Source organism: Pan troglodytes, chromosome 9, assembly GCF_028858775.2.
Source record: "Pan troglodytes isolate AG18354 chromosome 9, NHGRI_mPanTro3-v2.0_pri, whole genome shotgun sequence".
NCBI classification, from domain to species: Eukaryota; Metazoa; Chordata; class Mammalia; order Primates; family Hominidae; genus Pan; species Pan troglodytes.
In genome coordinates this window covers 116,622,904-116,648,255 of record NC_072407.2, presented here as the reverse complement: position 1 = coordinate 116,648,255, position 25,352 = coordinate 116,622,904, and the positions used below count along the sequence as shown (strand labels likewise).

At 37.1% G+C, this 25,352-nt stretch overlaps 1 protein-coding gene across 2 annotated transcripts in view; it reads right to left on the bottom strand.

Moving 5' to 3' along the window:
• Positions 1–25,352, bottom strand: part of NXPE2 (neurexophilin and PC-esterase domain family member 2) — a 48,333-nt gene that overhangs the window by 9,117 nt on the left and 13,864 nt on the right. Inside the window, exons 1-2 of one of the 2 annotated variants that reach the window (XM_054662717.2) lie at positions 15,276–15,381; positions 699–1,432 (exon numbers count right to left, since the gene is read on the bottom strand). In XM_054662717.2, the coding sequence (XP_054518692.2) occupies positions 699–1,432; positions 15,276–15,335 (794 nt within the window). In that variant the 5' untranslated portion in view covers positions 15,336–15,381. Of the gene's footprint in view, positions 1–698; positions 1,433–15,275; positions 15,382–25,352 lie in introns of those variants that run through there. The other variant, XM_063784543.1, reaches the window with a different exon arrangement.

The window sequence follows — 25,352 nt, the reverse complement described above, 5'->3', positions numbered from 1 at the left end:
CCTTGTAAACATATTAAAGAGTTTAAATTTCACCTTTAGAGCCGTGGGGTCATCTTAAAGCTTTTAAGGAGGAAATAGTAAAAGACATAACTGCATTTCAAAAACATTAGTCTAGGTGCAGTGTGGAGAATAGATTGGAAGAAACAGGACTGAGGGCAGAGAAATCAGCTCTGGGGATTGTTGCAATGATCTGAGGTATGATGGCAGGTTATACAAGGATAGAGGCAATGGTGGTAGACAGAAATGGCTGGGTTCAGGAGATAGTTGGGATGTATAATGTATAGAGCTTGATGATTCACTGGATGTAAGGGGTAAAGCTCAACTGAACAATGATATCATTCACCACTTTTTTATTGTACAGCATCTATTAATACTCTATAGGATTAGTATTCCCTGGAACACATTATAGAAAATACTAGTCTATAAAAAATTACTGAACCTGGAAGTATTGCAAACCATGGAGAACTATAGGTCTATATTAAGTGCTTCACTGGTTATACTCCTGTCAGCAAATAGTTCTAGGGGTGACTTATATGGATCCCTGTGAACACACTCCAAGCTGAACTGACTCTAAGGACCTAATTATAATTTAGTCAACATAATTGACATGATACAAAAGTTTGATTAGGCAAAACTACCAGGCAGAGTTTGGTCGGATACCTCTTTTTATCTGTTATTGTATTTGAAAGCCTCTTTACCTGTGGAAAAGCCTCCATTCTTCCTTGCTAAGATAGGAAATATTTCTTGTCCTAGTGGTCACGTGGGTCAAGGCCTCACAGGGCATATGTTGAGGCCTCACACAGTAGAAGGCTTCTTGGTCTCTGTCATCCATGTACTGGCACAGTTCAGCATTTGTGTTTAGGGTCAGGCCACATTCAGTGAAGACATTGGAGCTTCTGTTGGCAAACAGGCCAATGAAGATGATCCTATCACATCCTTGGTTCCTTGCCCTCCAGAGAGCTGATACCCCTTCACTGGGGTGGATGAGCAGCAGAGACAGGGAGACCTGGCCCTCCCAGAACAGAGTGAAGCTGACCAGGTAGGTGCCGTTGTTGAAGTCAGTCACCTTTCCCGAAGCACCTGCCATTAGTGCTGGGGAGTACATCCTGGCCCTCAGGAAATCCCCACCATATTGCTTCCTGCATCCCAAGTGGTCCCTCACCTCCAGAAGGATGTCCAGCTGATCCCCCCTGCAGTACGTATCTTGAGGGTTGAGGATGGTGGCTGTGCTGTGTGTGGCACTTGTGGTGGTATTCACATGGGTGAAAGGTCTGGGTGGGATCTGCTGGTCTAGTTTCTCCATAATGTCCTTTATTCTAAGTTCAGTCTCTTTTGGTGAAACTGCTGGACACAGTGGTGTTTCAGAGTGTGAATATTTTTTGAAGATGTTCCCTTGGTTCAGGATAATATGGTTTTCCAAGTTGAACGAGAACTGAAATATTGAAAGGGAAAAGAAAATATCATCAGCAAACAATAGGGCTTGCTTTTCAATATTAATTATTATGGCTTATTTTACATCTTTCAGTGTGATAAATTAAATATCAAAAATCGATACTAACTGGCTTTCAGTTATGGAATCTTCAGAATTGGTTTCCACGTAGTATGACTTCCTCTGCTGCCAGCAGATGGTTTTCTTTAGGAGTCACTGACTTAAAAATTAACTAGATACAATCAATACATACTATTTCATGATTCAATTTTAGAGTTTTTCCTTTTGCTATCCCCTCACTTGACTTTTCTTTTTAAAAACCATATTATCATTTTCTATATCAACAATGCAAACAACAGAGCACAATGTGGTACATGTTTCATGTGCACTGGGAAAGAATGTATATTCCACTGCTGTTGGAGGAAGTGTTTTATGAATGTCAATCAGATTTAGTTGAAGGGTTGTGTTCTCTACTTCTTCTACATTTTTGCTGACTCTATTAGTTTCATGGGGCTGACATCACAAAGCATCACAAATTTAGTGACTTAAAAGAACATAAATTTATTCACTCATAGTTCTGGAGGCCAGAAGTCAGAGATCAAGGTGTCAACAGGGTTGGTTCCTTATAGACGCTTTGCAAAAGAATATATTCCATACATGTCTCCTAACTCCTGGTGGTTTCCAGTAATCCTTGGTGTTCCTTGGCTTGTAGACAGCTTATTTCAATCTCTGCCTCCATTTTTATGTAATCTTCCCCTCTGTGTGTGTTTTCCCCTTTTCTTCTCTTAAAAGGACAGTTGTGACTGGATTTAGGATCCCCCTTAATCCAGGATGATCTCATCTTGAGCCCTTTCACTTATTTACATCATCAAAGAGTGTTTTTCTAAATATAGTGGCACGTCCTTATTCATGGTTTTAGTTACCCATGGTCAACCATGGTCCAAAAATAGGTGAGTATAGTACAATAAGATATTTTGAGAGAGAGAAAGAGACAGAGAGAGAAGCCATATTTATATAACTTTTATTACAGTATGTTGTTATAATTGTTCTATTTTAATATTAGTTATTTTTGTCAGTCTTACTGTGCCTAATTTATAAATTAAACTTTATCATAGATATCTATGTACAAGAAAAAACAGCATTTACACTGTATAGCGTTTGGTACTATCTGCGGTTTCAGGCATCCACTGGGGTCTTGGAATATATATTTAGTAGATTTAAGAGGACTACTGTAGCTCATATTCAGGGGTTTCAGGTAGACACATTTTTAGGGGGCCATCATTCAATCTGCTAAACTGACTTTCTCTCTACATATTTTATCAATTACTAAGAACAATGTTAATGTTGTTGACTATGATTCTGAATTTTTCCTTTTCTTTTTATTGATATATGCTTTTCTTCAAATATTTTGTAGCTCTGCTATTAGATGTACACACATGTATTGGTTGTTATGTATTTTGGGTGAACTGTCACTTTTACCATTACATAATGATCTTATGTAATGGGCAGAAGGGCACCCACAGTCAGAATTGAGTGGTGAATGCAGAGAGTTCCCCAGCAGTAGGCACTGGAATTAGTCTTTTTCCTGTCACAAGCCTGGAGCAGGAGGAGAGTTTCTGAAGACAAAGTTTCGCCTGGGTGGTGAGGCTTGTAGCCGGGGACAGCTTTGCAACCTGGAACTAGTCTGTGGGTGTCAATCCTGGTGTCCCAGCCTGCTCCCTTGGCCATTTGGGGAACAGTGCCCCATCAGCTCCAAGAAGTAGAATGGAGGCAGACCCCACTTTCCCTGGAGATCTAACCCTCAGCACTATCTGCCCCTAAGGGAAGGGGGAGCACAGCTCACCAAAGCCCCCCTTGGGTCAAAGAAAATGCAAGCATGGCACCAACTACTGAAGGTGGCATCACCAAAGCCCAGGAATGGACGTGGAGAGGAGGTCATCTCTCACCCCCACCTTTCTTCTCAGTGTACTGTTGCAGACATAGCAGCAGCTCTTCCTATCAGGGCATGGGGAGCATGGGCTGAAAGAGACAGCTTCTCCAGTGTCTCTACCACCACTGAAGGTGGATGTGTGCTGGGAGAGGGCATGATTCACACTTCCCAATTTGTCTCTGCCCCTGCCCCTAGCTGCCAGCTATTACTCTTAAATACCACACACTAGACTGCAGCTTGAATTACACCATCAAACAAAACCACATTGCTACAAAAAGCAATATCTGAGAAAGCCACTGCAACCTATCTGTAACCAATGAACCCATAAAGAGCTTAGGCACCCTGAAAGCACCGAGAAACAAAGCCAATTGATCATACACAACATACACCATAGCCATACCCCCAAGAAAAAAAAGAAAGAAAAAATCGAGAATCCCTATCCAAATGATAGCAAATTCAAAGGAAAGAAAAGAAGTGTCAACTCCGTCAGATGAGAAGGAACCAGTGTAAGAACTCTGGCAATACAAAAAACCAGAGTGTTTCATCACCTCCAAAGGATGCCATTCACTCACAAACAATGTATATTAACTAGAATGAAACATCTGAAATGACAGGTGTAGAATTCAGAATGTGAATGGCAAGGAAACTCAACAAGATTCAAGAGAAATTTGAAATTCAACACAAAGGCGCCAGAAAAAATGATCCAAGATTTGGAAGATGACATAGCTGTACTAAGAAAGAATCAAAAAGAACTTCTGGAATTAAAAAATTGACTATAGGAATTTTAAAATACAGTTGGAAACCTTAACAATAGTCTAGACCAAGCAGAAGGAATTTTAGAGATCAAAGACCAGTTTTTTCAATGAACCACTCAGACAAAAATAAAAATAATTTTTAAAAATGAACAAAGACTTTGAGAAAGAAGGGATTATGTAAAGTGATCAAATCTATGACTCATTGGCATTTTTGAGCGAGAAGGGAGAGTAAGCAACTTGGAAAGTATATTTGAATATAGGAAAATGTCCCCAATCTTGCTAGAAAGGTTGACATGCAGATACAAAACCCAGAGAACTTTGATGAGATACTATACAAGGCAACCCATCCCCAAGGCACACAGTCATCAGTGTATCCAAGACTAACAAAAAAGTAAAAATCTTAAAGGCAGCTAGAAAAAAAGGTCATATTATCTATAAAGGGAAGCCCATCAGACTAACAGCAGACTTCTCAGCTGAAACCTTACAAGCCAGAAGAGACAGAGGTTCCATTTTTAGCATTCTTAAAGAAAAGAAATGCTAGCCAAGAATTTCATATCTCACCAAACTAAGCTTCATAAATTAAGGAGAAATGAAGTATTTTCCAGACAAGTATTTGCTAAGGGAATTCATCACCACCAGACCAGCCCTACAAGAGAAGCATCTCCTTCAGGAGTTCTAAATATGGAAATAAAAGAATGTTACTTGCTACCACAAAAGCACACACACGTCCATAACCCACAGATCCCATAAAGTAACCCCTCAATTGAAACTACAAAGCAACTAGCTAACAACACTATGGCAGGAACAAAACCTTACATATCAATTATCAATTAACCTTGAACATAAATGACCTAAATGTTCCACTTAAAAGACATAGAGTGGCAAACTGGATTAAAAAATAAGACCCATCCTTCTGCTGTCTTCAGGAGATTCATCTCACATATAACAATACCCATAGGATCATAGTAAAGGGGTGGAGAAAGATCTATGACACAAACGGAAAAAGAGCCGAGTTTGTTATTCTTGTATCAGATAAAATAGACTTTAAACCAAAAAATTTTAAAAAGGACAAATAAAGGCATGACATAATGATAAAGGTTCAATTTAACAAGAAGATGTAACTATCCTAAATACATATGCATTCACCACTGGAGCACCAAGATTTATAAAACAATTACTTCTAGATCTAAGAAAAGACTTTGACAGCCACATGATAATACTGAGGGACTTCAACACCCCACTGACAGCATTAGACATACCACTGTGGCAGAAAACTAACAAAGAAACAAAGAAATTCTCAGCTTAAATTTGATGCTTGACTGATTAGACCCCATAGACATCTACAAAGTACTCTACCCAACAACCACAGAATATACATTCTTCTCATCTGCACATGAAACATATTGTAAAATTGACCCCATGCTTGGTTATAAAGCAAGTCTCAATAAATTAAAAAATATTGAAATCATACCAAGCCTCTACTCAGACCACAATGGAATAAAAATAGAAAGCAACACCAAGAGGAACTCTCAAAATCACACAAATATATGGAAACTAAACAACTTTCTCCTGAACAACTTTTGGGTAAATAACAAAACTAAGGCAGAAATTTTAAAAAATTGAAACAAATGAAAATAGAGACAAAACATACCAAAATTTCTAAGATGTGACAAAGCTAGTGTTACTAGGAAAGTTTATAGTGCTAAATCCCTGCATCAAGAAGATAGAAAGATCTCAAATTACTAACCTAACTTCATACCTAAAGGAAATAGAAAAACAAGAACTAGTCTCAAAGCTAGCAGAAGAAAAGAAATAACTAAAATCAAAGCAGAGCTAAATGAAATTCAGACCCCATAAAAAATACAAAGGATCCACAAAACAAAAAGTTGGTTATTTGAAAATATAAACAAGATCAATAGACCACTAGCTAGATTCACAAAGGAGAAAATAATATCCAAATAAGCACAATCAGAAATTACAAAGTTGACATCACAATCAATCCCACAGAAATACAAAGATCTTCAGAGACTACTATGAATATTTCTATGTAAACAAACTAGAAAATCTAGAGAAAATGGGTACATTCCTGGAAACTCACAATCTCTCACGATTAAACCAGGAAGAACAGAAATCCTGAACAGACCAAAAATGACTAAAGACGTTGAATCATAATAATAATTGTTTAAAAACCTATCATGCAGAAAAAGCCCTGGATTACATGGATTCACAGCTGAATTCTACCAGACATACAAAGAAGAGTGGTACCAATCCTACTGAAACTATTCCAAAAAATCAAGGAGAAAGAACTCTTCTCTAACTCATTCTACAAAACCAGTATCATTCTGATACCAAAATCTGGCAAAGACACAACACCAACAACAAACTTACAGACCAATATTTCTGATGAATATAGATGCAAAACTCCTTGATAAAATACTAGCAAACTGAATTGAGCAGCACATCAAAAGTTAATTCACCACAATTAAGTGGGCTTTATTCCAGGGATGCAAGGATGGCTTAACATATGCAAATCAATAAATGTGATTCACCACATACACAGAATTAAAAACAAAAACTATACCATCATCTCAATAGATGCAGAAAAAGCATTCAATAAAAATCCAACATCCCTTTATGATAAAAAACCTTCAACAAACTAGGTATCAAAGGAACATACCTCAAAATAATCATGGCTATCTATGGCAAACCCACAGCCAACATCATAATGAACAGGCAAAAACTGGAAGCATTTTCCCTAGGAGCTGGAACAAGGATGTACATTCTCACCACTCCTATTCAACATACTGGAAGTCCTAACCAGAGTAATCAGGCAGGAGGAAAAAATAAAAGTCATCAAAATAGGAAAACATAAAGTCAAATTATCTCTCTTCATTGATGATATTATTCTACACCTAGAAAACCTCAAAGGTAATGCCAAAAGACTCCTAGACCTGATAAACAGGTCTTTAGCAAAGTCTCAGGATACAAAACTTACGTACAAAAATTAGTAGCATTTTTATAAACCAATAATGTTCAAGCTGAGAAAATATTAAGAATCCAATCCTATGTACAACAGCTACAAAAAATACCTAGGAATACATCTAACCAAGGAGGTGAAAGATCTCTACAAGGGGAACTACAAAACGTTGAGGAGAAAGATCATAGACAACACAAATGGAAAAACATCCCTTGCTCGTGGATTAGAAGAATCTATATCATTTAAATGTCCATACTGCCCAAAGCAATGTACAGATTCAATGCTATTCCAACATCAGTATTCCCAAAATGAGAAAGAACTATTCTAAAATTCATATGGAACCAAAAGAGAGCCCAAATAGTCAAGGCAATCCTAAGCAAAAAAGAATACAGCAGTGGCATCACATTGTCCAACTTTATACTTCACTGCCAGGTTACAGTAACCAAAACACCACAGTACTGGTACAAAAACAGGCACATAGACTAATGGAACAGAATTGAGACCCCTGGAATAAAGCCACACACCTGTAACCAACTAATGTTCAATATAGTCAACAAAAATAAGCACTGAGGAAAGGATAACGTATTCAATAAATGGGGCTGGGAAAACTGGTTAACCATATGCAGAAGAATAAAACTGGACCCCCACCTCTTAACATATAGAAAAATTAACTCAAAATGGGTTAAAGACTTAAATATAAGACCTCAAACTATAAAAATCCTAGAAGAAAACTTGGGAAATACTCTTCTAGACATTGGCCCAGGCAAAGAATTTATAACCAAGCCCTCAAAGCAAATGTAACAAAAACAAAAATTAACAATTGGGACTGAATTAAGCTAAAGAGCTTCTCCACAGCAAAACAAACTATCAACAGAACAAACAGACAAGCTACAGAATGGTAGAAGATATTTACAAACAATGTATTCAACAAAGGACTGCTGTCAAGAGTCTATAAGGAGCTTAAACAAATCAACAGGAAAAACACAAATAGTCCCAGGAAACAGTGGGTGAAGGACACTAACAGATACTTCTCAAAAGAAGACATACACGTGGCCAACAAACATAAGAAATGCTCAACATCACTAGTAATTAAAGACATGCAAATCAAAACTCCAGTGAGGTACCATCTCACACCGGTCAGAATGGCTACTATTAAACAGTCAAAAAATAACAGATATTGGCAGTGTTGCAGAGAAAAAGAATTGCTTACATACTGTTGGTGGGACTGTAAATTAGTTCAGGCATTGTGAAAAGCAGTTTGAAGATTTCTCAAATAACTAAAAATATAATTGCCATTCAACCCAGCAATCCCATTACTGGATATATACCCAATGGAAAATAAATTGTTCTACCAAAAAGACATTTGTTCTTGTGTGTTTATTGTAGTGCTATTCACAATAGCAAAGTCATGGAATCAACCCAGGTGCCCAACAATGGTGGATTGAATAAAGAAAATATGGTACATATACACCATGGAATACTACACAGCCAAAACAAAGCACAAAATCATGTCCTTTGTAGCAACATGGATGCAGCTGGGGGCCATTATCCTAAATGAATTAACACAGAAACAGAAAACCAAATACCACATGTTCTCACTTATAAGTGAGAGCTAAACGTTGGATATACATGGACCCAAAGATGAGAACAATAAACACTGGGGATTCCAAAAGCAGGGAGGGAGGATGGCAAGGATTGAAAAACTACCTATTGAGTACTATGTTCACTACTGGGCAATGGGAGCATTAGAAGCCCAAACCACATCATCATGCAATATACCCATATAAGAAACCTGCACATGTACTCCCTAAATCTAAAATTTTAAAAATTATAAAAGTATTTAGAAAAAAATAAATTATAGAGAAATCTCATATACCCTTTACCGAGTTTTTTTCAATGGTAACATCTTGCAAAACTAGCAAAATATTGCAACCAGCATATTGAAACTGATATAGTCAAGATACAGAACATTTCCTTTCCTTCATGTTGCCGTTTTTTAACCAAGCTTACTTTTCCCTCACCCTCTCCCATTCCTTAGTTAACCTCTGGCAAACACATATCTGTTATTTATTTCTATGATTTTGTCATGTCAAGAATATTATGTAGTAGAATTATGCAACATACGAGACACAAATGTGAGCAAGGAAAAACAAAAAGTTGTGTGCTAGACCCTTAAAATTAGGCACAGAAGGAGGAAAGTCTCTTTAAAATAGTAGTAGCAGGGACAAGATCAGCATTTAATGCTCAATTTCATGTGAGGCCCAGTTGTCTCATTATTTAATAACCTGTTAAACACACACACACATAGACACACTAGAATTGCCATAGACTAAATGCTTGCATCTCCCCAAAATTCATGTTGTAACCTAATCTCCAATGTTGCTATAGATAGAATATTTGTGGTTCCCCCAAATTTGTATGTTACAACTTAACTTTCAATGTGATGGTATTAAGAGATGGGACTTCTAGGGAGGTGATTAGATCATGGGAATGGAGCCCTCATTAATAAAGTTAGTGCCTTTACAAAAAGGACCCCAGAGAGCTCCTTTGCCCATTCCACCATGTAAGTACACATGAAAAGATACCCATCTATGAACAAGGAAGCAGTCCCTCATCAGACACCAAATCTGTTGGTGCCTTGATCTTGGACTTTGCAGCTTCCAGAATTGTCAGCAGTAAATTTATATTGCTTGTAAGCCATTCCGTCAGTGGTATTCTTTTAGAACAGCTTGAATGGACTAAAACCAGGGTTTTATACACATATGCACACACATTTCAAATATATATATTTTGAAGATTTATATATATTAAGGGATATATATTTTTTCAGAAGACCCTAAGATATCTTGTTCTGCATGATATATCTGACCAACTATCACCACTTACTACATAATCCTCCTCTTCTCTGTCACTTTTTGACCAACTGGATTCTTTTACTCATTTATAGAAGATCATGAAGAACTTGGCTCCTAGTCTTAATCACTAAAAGTCTTGACATCCTCCAGGTAGACTTCAATATCCATGGAGGCAGCTCCTCCAATACCTAAATTTCTGTGTTCCTGAAGCTTCTTGGCTTTAGAGAACTGTAAGAGTAATCACTTAGCAATTCAACTTCCTGTCACACTGCCAAACATGTGTAACCACACCTTCTCTTTCCTATTTCCTACTTTCTTCTATTAGCCTTTTTCCATATGAATTAAAATGCATTCAAGTATCTCCCATGTTACAAAAAGGAAAATTTTTGGAGCCTCTGATTCCCCCTTTAATTGCTGTCCTAACATTCACCTATTCCCCACCCCTACCAATTAAGTTTCTCAAGGGTCCTCTTCCATCCCATGTGCACTTTCTCCACTACCACTAACTCCTCAGCCAAGTGCTTATTTTGTTCCTCAGGATTATATCACTAGCAACTTTTTCTTCTCGCTTTATAGTTCATCCAAGGAAATGTCACAGACTACAATGACTTCAGCTGCCATTTGTATTCCGATGTTTCCTAAATCTATTTTTTTTTCTTTTCTTTTTTTTGAGATGGAGTCTCGCTCTGTTGCCCATGCTGGAGTGCAGTGGCGTGATCTCGGCTCACTGCAAGCTCTGCCTCCCAGGTTCATGCCATTCTCCTGCCTCAGACTCCCGAGTAGCTGGGACTACAGGCGCCCACCACCACGCCCAGCTAATTTTTTGTATTTTTAGTAGTGATGGGGTTTCACCGTGTTAGCCAGGATGGTCTCGATCTCCTGACCTTGTGATCTGCCCGCCTCGGCCTCCCAAAGTGCTTGGATTATAGGCATAAGCCACCGGGCCTGGCCTGCTAAATCTATTTTTCTAAGCCAGATCTTTCCCAGCTTCAGATCTATATATTCAACATCTCCACTTGGTTGACCTAAAAGGACCTCAAACCTAGACTATTCATACCTAAACCCATCTTTTGTCTTCTAACTATTTCTCCTACTCTGGTCAATACTTCAGTGAATGAGATCAACAGCCATGCAGTTGTACAAACCTGGAATGTAACTCCTGGTTAAACCTACCTCTTTACCTCCCACAGTCAATCACTATTACTGTCAATTATAGGCCAAATTCATTGACTTTTCTTCATCTTTATTGTTAGTAGCTTATTTCAGGCCACCATTACCTCTCACCCAGATCACTCAACAGTCTTTCTTTATTTTGTTATTTACCAGTTATTTATTAAGTATCTACTATGTACCAGAGACTGTTCTAGGCACTTGTGATACCAATAAACACTTATAAAAATCTTTGACTCTTGGGAGGCCAAGGCGGGCAGATCATGAGTTCAAGAGATCAAGACCATCCTGGCCAACATGGTGAAACCCCATCTGTACTAAAAATGCAAAAATTAGCTGGACGTGGTGGCGCGCGCCTGTAATCCCAGCTACTCAGGAGGCTGAGGCAGGAGAATCACTTGAACCCAGGAGGCGGAGGTTGCAGTGAGCCAAGGTCGTGCCACTGCACTTCAGCCTGGTGACAGAGCGAGACTCCATCTCAAAAAAAAAAAAACTTTGACTCTATAAACGTTACTATATACTAGGTAAGGATAGACAATAATCAATGAACATAATAAATGAGTAAATCATATATTATTTTAGAAAGTGAAAAGTACTATTACAAAAAATAATTCAAACAAGAAAGAATTGTATGGTAAATTTAGTCCTAGAGTAAAATGACTGGCTGTTAAAGGAAAAGGGATGTTCAGAACAAACCAGAAAGTCCAAGCAAGTCATGAACAGCCTGTGTAAGTGACAATAAGAGGATTTATTTTTAAAAACTCAAAAACTTTTACAAGATCTAGTTCTCTATGATTAAAGGGAAATTATAATGGTCTTTCTATAGATCAGGTTTTATATTTTAAAAACCACTTATACGCTGAATAATAGAATTGGTTAGAACAAAGAAATTTTCTTAAGGGGTTTATTTAATTTTAATAAATTATAAGATATTTTAATTTTTTTATTTTAACCCAAAGTTCAACTTTTATTGCATCTCACGAGTTTTGGTTTTCTCTCCCCTTTTAAAAAACATGAAATAGTAACAATACCCTTCAACTCATTTTCAGTTCCTATAAGTTTTTTTTTTCCTCCTCAGGTTCTGTTTCTTGTGGCCTTATGCTAGCAATGTTTTCTTAAAGGTCTAAAGGAAATGTCTTCTTCCAACATAATATTCTGTGCACTACAAAAGGTCTTCTCTTTTGCCTTTTGGTAACTGGACTAACAGATTTTAAGTTTTATCAAAATAATTCCTATGCATTATTATTAAGTTTGGTTTGCTCAGGAAAAATTAAGAATAAAAAAAATTTAATTAACGTTATTACTTCCTTGCATCTTCCTGTATGTGCTTTTAAAGTCCTTGTGACATTGAGCTACAGGGCTTTGACTTCTGGGTCTAAAAAGAACACCAAGTCCTGCTAAACTTAAGCTCTGACAGCAATTAAAGCCTCATCTTCAGGCCTGGTAGAAGATGCCAATCAAAATTAACTGCATTCCTGAGACACAGGGCCAGAAATTAAAGCTATTCAACTCCTCAAGGCCCAGGGACTATCTTGGAAGAGGTGGGCATATGAGATTGTAAGGGCCAACTTTAAAAGATAAAGTAAGTTCACTTTCTTTATAAATTAATCATTAATGTCAAAAGCACACTGATGCGAGACCAGCATGTGGGCCCCTATGTCAGATTAACAAGGTTTTCTTGAAGCATTAACCTACTCCTTAATAAAGGTTATAAAGACTTACAGAAGTTATATCTTATGATCAGGATGAAAATGTTATAGATTGTTTATACAATTTTGGAAAATAAATTTAATAGGCTTCCTGTTGTTTTTATTAGGGCTTATTGTTTGGAAAATTAAGTCTCCTCTCTCATAGAATGAAGGTTTTGCCTTTTTAAGAAAATCCTTGAGTTACCACTTTGGTTAAATGAATGATTTATTTTACAATGACCTGTGATCCTATTTTGTAATATCAAGTGTTTTAAACCTTTGATATTTGACAAACTTTCCAAAATCAAATTATAAATTATGTCTTTTTCTGACCTTATTAATCCTTTAAGATATTACTAATAGGTTCCCTATAGTCCAAAAATGACATGTTTAGCTTATTTGGTATAAAAATTATACAGGAAGCATTGTCAAATATAAAATGGTGTTTGGTTTCCTTTGGGCTGTATTTGTATAAATATGTTATTGGCATGTATTCCAAAATTACGGGAAACTCCTATAATTCTAATATGACTTAATGCATGTTATCAGTAATAATTATAATCGTTATGTTAAAAAAATCAAACAGAGTAAGGGGAATGCTAAGAGGTGGGAGTGGGGATGTGTCTGGTGTTAAATCAAGAAGATGAAAAAGACTTGAAGGAAGTAAGAACTATGTGGAAGTTCCATGAAAACCTGGAGAAAGGGAAGAAAAAGAAAACAGCCAGTGCAAGGATGTCTTGGACCAGGCCTAGTGAGTTTCTGTGCCCTTTATTTAAATGAGTCCAATAAAACACTGTGACAAGGCATTTGGGCCATACACATGCTACATGAGGAGCTGCTGAAGGTAGAGTACCATATTCAAATTTTCATTTTAGAAATAAAATTTCAGATTCTTGAACACAAACATGATATCCTGTATTTCTGTATCTTTAATTCCTAGACCAGTGCCTGACACACAATATACATTTAACAAATGTTTTTTGAATGAGTGCTTAGAGCAGGCTGAGACTGGAGGCAGGGAAATTAATTGGAAAACTATTTCAACAATTTAGATGAGCAATGACAAAGTATCGGTCTAAAGAAAGACAATGTGGATGGGGAAAAAAAGGATAGACTTGAGAGACATTTTGGAGGTAGGATTTATAAGACTTAGTGGCTGATAGCTTGTGGAGGGAGTTTTAGCTTGATTAACTACACAGGCTATGGCAACAATTATTAAGACTGGAGAGATAAAAGTAGAGAATTTGTTTCCATTTGATTTTGTATGCTTGTTTTGTTTTTGTTAGGGGATGATGGTGAGACAGATGATAAATTTGGTGTGTGTTTTTTGTGTTGGTAGTGCTAGCGGAAGACTTAGATGGAGATATCCAATGAATAGCACATATTCAAGAGTGGGGCTGGAAAGAGGTTTCACTTTTGGAAGGACATAGCAGAGATTCTCAAATGTTAGCATGCTTAAGAATAAGCTGAGGAGCTTGTTAATACTTTGTAATCTTAGGCTCAAACTGAGATTTCAGTAGTTCTGAGTATGGCTCAGGAATCTGCATTTTCAAATATAAAATATAAAATACCCACAGGTATTCTGGGCAGAAGGCTTCCAGACCTCACTTTGTGAAACACTAATATTGGTAGTGGATAGGACCTGGGCAAATGAATTAAAAGGTACAAGCATAGAAGAGAAGAGGATCAGAGGAAGAAATCTAGAGAACACATATTTATAGAGAGGGCCCAGGAAAAGAAACCTTCTGAGATGTGCTCTGAAGGCTTTTTTTAACCAGTTCATATTACCAGCTGAATGCCCTAGACTGTGGTGCTTCTTGTTTGAAGCTTGGAGGTAAGTCTGCGTTAGACAAAGGTTAGAGAGACACTTTTAAAGGTAGTTGGGTTCAAATGTAAACGGGCCTCGAATGGCTAAACAAAGGAATTTGTTCTTTATACTGTCAGTGGTGAAAGTATTTGATCAGGACCAGAAGATGATAAAAGCAGAGTTTCTGAAAGATTATGTTTGCACTAAATGGTTGGGAAGAAAAGAAACTGGAAGCAAGGTGAGTTAAGAAAAACTTACAAAGGGAAGAGCCAGGAGACACTAAACTACTTAAAGAATAAGAAAACCCCTGTGAAGAAGGCAGAGGACTGAAACAGAAACTTAATTAGTTTGAAATCTCAGAGGCCAAGGGAGGAGGAGAGAATTTTGACGCAGGATGGTTACAGTGCCAACTAGTACAGAGATGGCACAAATCCATCTGCCATTTTTTAAAGAAAAACAATAATAATGTATACATTGCCATTTAAAATAGTAATAATAATGTATGCATTGCCAAAGGGATTTATGCTGAACAGTGAACCCCTGATCCACATTCTCCTGCTAAGACGATATGCTTTTAACTTTTATTTCTTGCCATGATAAAGGGGGTCATTCAAATGAAGTCACTGTGACCTTCTGTGAAATTCTTAAAAATGAAACTTCCTACCTTTGTGTGGTCTTTTGAAGCCAAGTAAATGACCCAGAAAATTAAGATAAATATCAACATCAGCAGTAATTTTCGAGCTATGGCATTTGGAAACAAAGTGAGTATCCTATAAGAAAGGACAGGAGAAATAATCACATTAAATCAAATAAGCACGACATGGCTCCGTACACTTTGGTTCCTCTTCAGTAATTTCCAGAACAAGGTGATGTTATCCTGGGTTTTCCAAAAGTTCCTTTATATCTTCTATTGTCAATCAGAAACAAAGTGTTTCCCTGAGGCAGGGAACAAAACTCCTAGAAGGACTCCTGATTTCTGAAACTCAGGTTAATTCTTTGGGTTTCGAATCATATCACATACTGGAACCTGTTTTCTTGTCGAGGTCTCAGCATGGACAACAAGGTTTTAGATTATTTACCAGAAAAAACAGTACCCCCACCCCCACCGTGTCCTCTAATGAATCCTGGTCTCTAAATCTCTCTCTCTGATACACACACACACACACACACACACACACGCACACATGTTGTCTGGTACCCTCTCTCCCTGGTCTTATCTGCCTCAAGAGCTTCATTATAAACCACCCATTTACTTTTTTAGGCAGCTTGTTGCCACCTCATGTTATCTCCTCAAGCCAAAGCAGTTGATAAACACTGCCAAAAAGAGTGAAATTTACAGTCTTTAAAAAACTCAGTGTTGAGTGGTTAGAATTTCAGTGTTAGTTTTTAAAACCCAGAATCCCAAAAGTATGTGGCAAAGAGCTAAATTATGGCAATCTTTACCAAACATTTTTGACCAGGACCCATAGTAAAAAAATAAAAACAAACAACCCCCCCCCAAAAAAAAAAATCATAACAAATCCAACTCAGGACACATGAATGCATACACACAAACACACACACACACATACACGCCCCAAAACTCTCATAAAACAATACTATCTACACTGCACACAATGCACTGTGATTTTTTTCTAGTTACTGTTTTATTCCATTGAATTGTATTCCATTTTAAAAGTATTTTTATGCCCAAATAAAACGATTTTACTATCCTCTAAAGGGTTGCATCACACCATTTGAAAAACACCAAATGGTCTATAGTTCTCCCCTCCCTTCCCTGACGTTAGCTTGGCAGTAAGAGTTGGAAAGTACCACACCTATGGCTGAGTATTTTCTCCATCATCTTCTCGTGTTCTCACAGGAATTATAGTGTCCAGAGACTCTCCTTGATTAAAGCAGTCTTTGCATTTATCTTAGGGTTGGAGTTTCCCTATGAGCTTCATTGATCAAAAGCTGACATCCTATTTGTGGCCACAGCGTGCCAGCTGGAATCATAAACCTCCCTTGTTATGATCTGTTCCTGCCCAACCCACACCACAGAGCCAGAAGAAAAAAGCCATGAGGAAGCTCTGAAGTTTGTTTTTAGAGACTGGACATCTAATTGCAGCACTGGGTCACCTTTGGTTAAGGCTTTACATGTTTATAGACAGAGTGCTCTTCCCTTGCTCATGCCTTTGTATGGTTTTCACGTGGGATTAGTCACCTCCACGGTAGCAGGAAAAGTAACTGAAAAATCAGAAAGAAGAAAAACAGAAGCCCTGAGTCCACAGTTCCTGAAGGCCTGAGAATTGATTCAGCTGGGTCCTCTCAATTTTTGGAGTGCTTTCTTTGTAAACTTTCTCTTGCTCTAAACCATTGCATACATCAAGCAGTCCCACAGCGATGATTTAAATTCAATCTCAGGCCATAAGAGGAACAGCCACAGGTCTAAATCTCACTGCAACTTGAATATGTAACAAGGTAAGAGAATCCAAAAGAGCAAATTCTGTGGATGTAGGTCTCATGACACTAAGGATTTTCAGTGGTCACACTGCAACTACCTGCCAGGTGGCCCTGCTACCACCATATCACACGGGCCACACTCTGTATGCATTGCTCTGCATGAGAGTGTCTAGATATAGATCTCTATATACAGATATAGATAGATGATAGCTATCTAGATATAAATATGGATATATACATGTGTATACTTCATAGATATGTGTATATTTATATACACATAGCATTTGTTTGTTTGCATCTAAGCCAGCACCTCTAGCCACCATATATCCCTCCATGTCTATATAACAGCATGGATATCAGAACTGTAATCACAGCATATTGGAGATTGGCACAGAGATTTGGTAGATAATTTTTAAAGAATTTTATTGAAAGAAAAAAGATATGGATCCTGCCAATTCTTCCCCACTCCTTATAAGGCATGTTCTTCTCCTCTGCCTTGTGCTGCAGTGTTATGACAGTTATAATAGTGTCCAGAATTTTTTTTCAACTTTATTGAGGTACAGTTCACAAATAAAAAATGTATGTGTTTACAGTGTATAATGTGATGTTTTGATGTATGCAGACATTGTGAAGTGATTACTACAATCAAGCTAATTAACATATCCATCACCTAACATAGTTATTTTTATTTGTGTGGTGAGAACGCTTAAGATCTAGTCTCTTTGCAATTTTCAAGTATGCAATAAAGTATTATTAACTATAGACACAATGCTGTACAATAAATCTCTAGAACTTATTCATCCTGTGTAAAGTAAAACCTTGAGTCTTCTGACCAACATCCCCTATTTGCCCCTCTGCCTGACCAGACCCTCAGCAACCACGATTCTACTCTATTTATATGAATTTGACATTTTTATATTTCACATGTAAATGAGATAATGCAATAGTTATCTTTCCGTGTTCTGTGATTGGCCCATTTTACCCAGCATAATGTCCCCCAGGTTCACCCATGTTGTTGCAAATGACAAGATTTCCTTCTTTTTTAAGGCTGAGCAACACCCAACTGTTTATGTGTATATATGACACAACTTCTTTATCAGTTCATCTGTTGATGCATACTTAACGTTGTTTCCATGTCTTGGCTACTGTGAATATTGCTGCAATTAACATGGGAGTGCAGATAGCTTCTTAAATACTGACTTCCTTTCCTTTGGATATATACCCATTAGCGGGATTGCTGGATCATACAGTATTTCCATTTTAAATTTGTTGAGTAATCTCCATACTGTTATCCAAAATGGCTGTACTAATTTACATTCCCATCAAAAGTGTACAAGTATTCCCTTTCTCCCTCTCCTCACCATCACTTATCTTTCATCTTTTTGATAATAACCATACTAACAGGTATGAGGTAATCTCTCATTGTAGTTTTAATTTGCATTTTCCTGATGATTAGTGAGGCTTGACATTTTTTTCATATACCTCTTGGCCATTAGAATGTCTTCTCTAAGAAATATCTATTCAGCTCCTTTTCCAATTTTCTAATTGGATTATTCGTTTTCTTACTATTAACTTATTTGAGTTATTTTATATTTAATTTAAATATTAATTCCTTATCAGATGTATGGTTTGCAAATGTTTTTTCCCATTTCGTAGGTTGTCTCTTCATTCTGTTAATTGTCTCCCTTGCAGTACAGAAGCTTTTAAGTTTGATGTAATCTCATTTTGTCTATTTTTTGTTTCGTTGCCTGTGCTTTTGGGGTCATATCAAAAAAACCTCAGTGACCATACCAATATCAAAGAGATTTTTCCCTATGTTTTCTTCTAGCAGTTTTACAGTTTCAGGTCCTATGTTTAAGTCTTTAATCCATTTTCAGTTGGATTTTTTTAATATATTGTGAGATAAAGGTCTAGTTTCATTCTTCCACATGTGGATATGCAGTTCTCTCAGCACCATTTATTGAAAAGCCTGTCTTTTCTCCATTGTGTGTTCTTGGCACCTTTGTTCAAAAATCAGTTGACTGTAAACATGCGGATTTATTTCTGGGGTCTCTATTTGGTTCCATTCTTCTATGTGTCTGTTTTTATGTCCATACCATGCTGTTTTGATTACTAGAGCTTGTAGTAGATTTTGAAATCAGGTAGTTTAATATTTCCAGCTTTGATATTATTGGTCAAGATTGGTTTGGCTATTTGCGGTCTTTTGTGGTTCCATGTAAGTTTCAGAATTATTACTTTTATTTCTGTTAGAAAGTCCATTGGAATTTTGATAAAGATGACATTAAATCTGTAGAATGTTTTGGGCAGTATGGACATTTTAACAATATCAATTTTTCTAATCCATGAACACAGGATATCATTCTATGAACAGATCTTTTCCCTACTTCGTGAAATTAATTCCTAAAGGTTTTTTTATGCTATATTAAATTAAATTGTTTTCTTGATTTCTTTTTCAGATAGTTCATTGTTAGCGTATAGAAAATCTATGTATTTCTGCGGTTAATTTTGTATCCTGCAACTTTACTGAATTTGTTCAACAGTTCTAACAGTTTTTTGGTGGAGTCTTTAGAGTTCTCTATATATAAGCTCCTGTCACTGGCAAACAGAAACCATTTTACTTCATTTTTTATTTGGATACCTTTTATTTCTTTCTCTTGCCCAACCATTCTGGCTAGGACTTCCAGTACTGTGTTGAATTCAATGGCAAGAGTGGGTATCCTCTTATTCCTCATCTTAAAGGAAAAGCCTTTAGATTTTCACCATTGAGTATGATATTAGTTGTGGGTTTGTCATATATAGTCTTTATTGTGTTGGAGTATAATCCTTCTAATAATCCTTCTATACTCAATTTTTTAGAGTTTTTTTCTCATGAAAAGACATTTATCCCTGAGGTGGCAATGTTTTGAATTTTTGCAATCAGACCTTGAGGATGACTGCAAGCAGTAGGATATAAATAACTCCCACATGCTTAGTGTTCCAATAATGGAACACTAGGCATAATTAATTGCCTACAACCAATATCTCCATTATCTTTGGAAGAGTTTTTTTTAGGACTGAAATTCCCTTCAGTCTACTCCAAATAAAGTCAGTACCCTTGGAAAAATATGTGGAGCATTCTGTTGCTATGACCTGCCTCTCTCCCTGGGCAAAACTTCTGCCATTGCTCCAGAACTGAAGTCAGTGACAGTGGCCCATTTCTCAGGGTGACACTCAGCCAGTGAGCTGAAGTGAGAATAATTGGAGCTTCGTATTCTCAGTCCATCAAACCTAGAAAAGTGCTTCTGCTCTATAAGTAGGGGCTGGGTAGAGAAAGAGAGTCCAGGACTTCTCAGCCATTCTTGGGTAGAATAGAACCTCTGCAACACACAACTGGAAGGAATGAAAAATGCTAGTGGACATCCCTTCAGGTAAGATATTCTTGACTGACAAGTCAGGGAAGATGAAGTCTTCTTGATTGCACCCACCAGAGTAGAGCTTTGTCATGCTAACCTGTGGGCTTGGAAGGAGAAGATGGAAGGATTCTGTGGCTCAATTTCCAGTCTTTTTCCATTCTAACTGAGATATAGAAGATTTTCTTTAAAAAATGTTTATTCATTTGCTGTATGCCCTTGGGATAATTTCCAAAGACTTTAAATCATTGTTTGTTTTATAATGTGTATCAATTATGATTGTTCCACTGGGGATAGGGTCCACAGAGCTTCTCGCATTTTTGCTGGAAGTCATCTCTTGATTTCTATTGTTTTTGAAATCATTCCAGAGCATAAGAATTTTCTGTGGAGCTCTAAATCTGATCAGTCTCTTTCACTTGCAGCAAGCTACCATTCCTCATGGCTACCACTCTATAGAGCTGGGAGTGGAATGGGAGCAGCCCCAAGTTAAAATCACAGAGATTCCATTCTTCTAATCAAAATTCAGTCATTTTTCTTAAATAAGTGTTGTTTGATTTATTGTATACCTTTGGTTACTTTTCAGAGTTTTGCAAATATTGTTTTTGATGATTTTGTCCAGTTATTTCTGGGAGAGGATTTGCCAAGGTTCTTATTTCACCATTCCAAAAATGCTGTCCTAATAGTTGGCTTCTATATTTACAATATTCACTTAAGATTAACAAGTAACTTATTAATATTTTATGAAGAAAATATAAAGATAAGTCATGGTCTCTGCCCACTCCCATTTATCTTCCTTGTTTGTTCCTTTTCCCCACTTGCTCTGAGCAGATCCTAGAATACTGTGTGCCCTTATATACCTTATGGCTGTGTTTATCTGGAGAACTCTAACTGGTATGTTAGCCTGTTCACTAGCAGAAATAGGAAGCAGACAAGCAGGAGCCTGTCCCTTATCTTCCTCCAGAAGTCTCCCTCTAGTGTACCTTAATTAACATAGATACTAATAGGAAAGCAGCTAAGGTTTGCAGAGTCCCAGCCACAGAATCACAAAACAGAGTACAGAAAAGTAGTTTGGAGTTGAGGGCCAATAGCTTAAGAGCAGGCACACTATCCATCTATCAAGAGGTATTCAGTCTTTTCCAAGAACACTTCCTGAACATCCTTCTCCCTAAGAAAGGCTGAGGTTCCTTCTGTGTGTACCTGTAGAACCTCAACCTCACTGTTATAAATAGTGCTTGTCACAATTTTTTGTTTGCTTGTTTCTGTATCCTCTGTGTATTAGTTATCTACTGCTGTGTAACTTAGTAATTTAAAACAATAAACATTTATTATCTCATAGTTTGTGCAGTTGAGAACTTAGGAGTGGCTTATTTGGGTGGTTCTGGCTCAAGATCTCTAATGAGGTCTCTGTCAATATGGCAGCTGGAGATACGCTCATCATCTGAAGGCCTGACTGGGGCTGGAAGATTTGCTTACAAGATGGCTGACTCAGATGGCTGTTGTCAGGAGGCCTCAGTTCTTTGCTGTCTTTTAGCAAGGTCTCAGTTCTTCGCCACTTTCCATGGACTGTTGAGCGTACTCATGATGTGGCAGCTGGTTTTCCCCAAAGCAAGTAATCCAAGAGAAAAAGCAAGGAGGAAATCACAATGCCATCTTTGACCTACTCTCACATGTCATGACTTCCACCAAATTATATTTGTTAGAAGCAAGACAAATCCATTATTACTCAAGAGGAGGGGAATTGGGTTCCACTTCTTTGAGGGTGGAGTATCGAAGAATTTATGGACATCTTTGGTGTTGCGTGTTTAGTTAATGGATAATCTCTAACTGAATTAACATTTAGAAGTCTATTACTTCAGAATTAAGCTTCAAATTGACATTTTAGGAGAAATTTGTTTAGTTATTAGATACAATTATGTTTATTAAAAACACTTTTTTAAATTCACTCTGTTACCCTTTCTCAACTTCCTATTTGTAATGGTTAAAGAATGAATTTTAAAAGTTCAGAAAGATACCTTCATTTCTAAAAGAACAAAACCAGTTTTATCACTCTCTGTCAATCAGGACCTGGATCTTCATGTAAATATCTTCATGTATACAGATAACTCACTGGACCACATGGCCATCACAGCACAGGTAGAACAACACCTGGCACATGTAAAATTTTGTTGCATGAATACAAGGAAAACAGAAACATACTTTAAAAGTGAGGACGTTAGATGTTGATTAATGTTCAAACCTGTGTTTGTGTTTCTGAGGGCTATGGGTGTGGACATATGTGTGTGGATGTGTGCAGGGGTGTTTTTTATGTATATATGCTATAAAGAGAAGTGTGGGTATTGTGAATGAAGGGTAATATTTGTTTTTCCTTTGGTAATTCTGTCCATTATGACTGAAATAAGAATTCAGTTCAAATGTTGTAAATACAAGGAAAAGACCAATACTCTAAGAGGGCATTCCAAGACAAGCTGATATTCTAGCTTATAAAAGCTTCTCACATGCATATGCTAGCAATTCGAGACCCTAATACCTCTTTAGAAATTATTTTGTGAAACCATGAATAATATTTCAGATAAAAAAACCAAAGTACTAAGGGCTTATATGATTTAAGGCCATATATCCTATTAAACAACAGATAGAACAGGTCTCTTAACTATCAATCCAGTTAATTTCTTATGCCATTTTACCATTTCTGAAAAAAAGAGAATTACCTTTTGTTTGAAAGTTCATATATAATATTTTAAGACAAATCAATACTGATGAGAGGATACACGTTTTATACTTTGATAGTAATAATCAAATTGAATTACCTTTAGGGGAAAAAAAATCTTTCATCCCCAAATTGGGGTAATTATGGATCTGTGGGACTTTTACTTTACTTTAAAGAAGGCCCTGGAACTGGCCTCAGGCTAGCAAGAAATGTTGTAAAAATGAAAATGCTGCTGTGAGTCCAGGAAGATAATGATTTAAAGAGGAATGAATCTGCTATACGGTAGCAAAGGTATATAGCTTTCAAAAAAGCAAAATGGGGAAAATGTGAGAGCCTTAGAGAGAGAAGGAGAAGGTCAGTGGAAAGGATGGCATGGCTGTCTAAAGATGTGGAGAGTCATCAGAAGTCTGGGAAAATGTGCACTAGGGCCAAATGAACCTGAATACTGGAAGGATTCTCATAAGATGCAGGATAGTGTGGAAGTAAGGGCGCTGGAATCGGAAACCTGTAGATTCAACTCCTAACCCTGCCCCCTACCTCAGTCTCCTCACTTGTAAAACAAGAGTGATAGTAACTGCACACAGATTTGTCATGGAGACAACTATTTTAGTGCAAGCAAAGGTCCTAGTGCATTGTAGGTGGTCAATAAATGGCACCTTTAATTAGCTTCAAGTAGTTACCATAATGTGATAGGAAGGGAAAGTTCCAAGGAGAAACTTTAAACCTGCACAGTCTTAGCCCTTGTCCAAGTCCCTGGATTCTGACCTTGACTTCATCTGTGGATGTTTGCCACCTATGCACTGTCTTTCTAACTGACTCCAGATAACAAATTATTTAACCTGCTGAACTATCTTCCACCTACACTGACTGTTAGCAATCTGTTCTAGTTCTTGCTGTCCTGTCCTACCAATATTTGACGTTAACTACGTGGGCTTCAGAGAAGTTGTTGAAATATTTTGAAAGGTACATAACTCTTTGCATGCTTTGAGAACCTCAGGCTTTTCAAACTTTTTCCTTTTTAGAAATGATATATTAAGGACTGGCATATGGATGGTTTTCACGAAGTATGACTGAAAATGGGATTGAAATCAGGTTGTGCTATGTTCACAGAATTTTAAAACTTTGGACAAGTTCAGAACATCATTGTTAATAGATCATCAAGATGTGATGGGCTTATAACCACGACATTCTAATTAGAGAGATTGTGGGGGAGAAATTAGCATTTCAAATGACTTAAAGCTGGTTGAGAGAATATTTTAGAGACTAGAAAGCATTTTTTGAATTTATCTTAAATAGATATTACTTTCTGTATTTTGCTAAGATAATGGCATTATCATAAAGAACATGGGAAAGATGTGGCAAGGCTACTTTATATATCTATAATGAAACCCTAATACACATTTTGTTTGATAAATGGGAATATAAGATAATAGTGATGCTGTGTACAGATGTGCCCCAGCTTACATGGGGTTATGTTCCATTAAACCCATCATAAGTTGAAAATATCCTAAGTTGAAAATGCATTTAATACATCTAACCTACTAAACATCATAGCTTAGCCTAGCCCACTTTAAATGTGCTCTGAACACTTACATTAGCCAACAGCTGGGCAAAATCATCTGACAATCCAGTATTACACTGTAGAGTATTGGTTGTTTACCCTTGTGATTGTGTGACAGACTGGGAGCTGAGGCTCTCTGCCGCTGCCCTGCCTCCCAAGAGAGTATCCTACAGCATATTGCTAGGGGAACAGATCAAAATTCAAAATTGGAAGTACGGTTTCTATTGAATGCTTATCACTTTTGCACCATTTTATGAGTCAACAACTCATAAGTCAAACCCTCACAAGTTGGGGACTGTGTAATTAAGTGCATACAAAATTATACATATGTAACTTTAAGGAATCTGTACTTTCAAGGAGCTCCTTTTCTTCTGTGTGTGCAGAACAGTCTGACAGTGAGCAAGTGTGGGAAATGACACTCTGTCCAGGTTTTTGTGAAGTCAATTTATTGAGGTGCAATTTACGTAAAGTAAAATTCACTATTTTTTTTGTTTACAGTTGTAAGTTTCGACGATAATGTAACTACCACCACAATCAAGACAGAGAATAATTCCACTACCCAAAACTTTACTTATACACCTTTGTGTTCAGCCCTTGTCCCCAATCCCAGACCTTTACAAGCCCTTAATTTGTTTTCTGCCA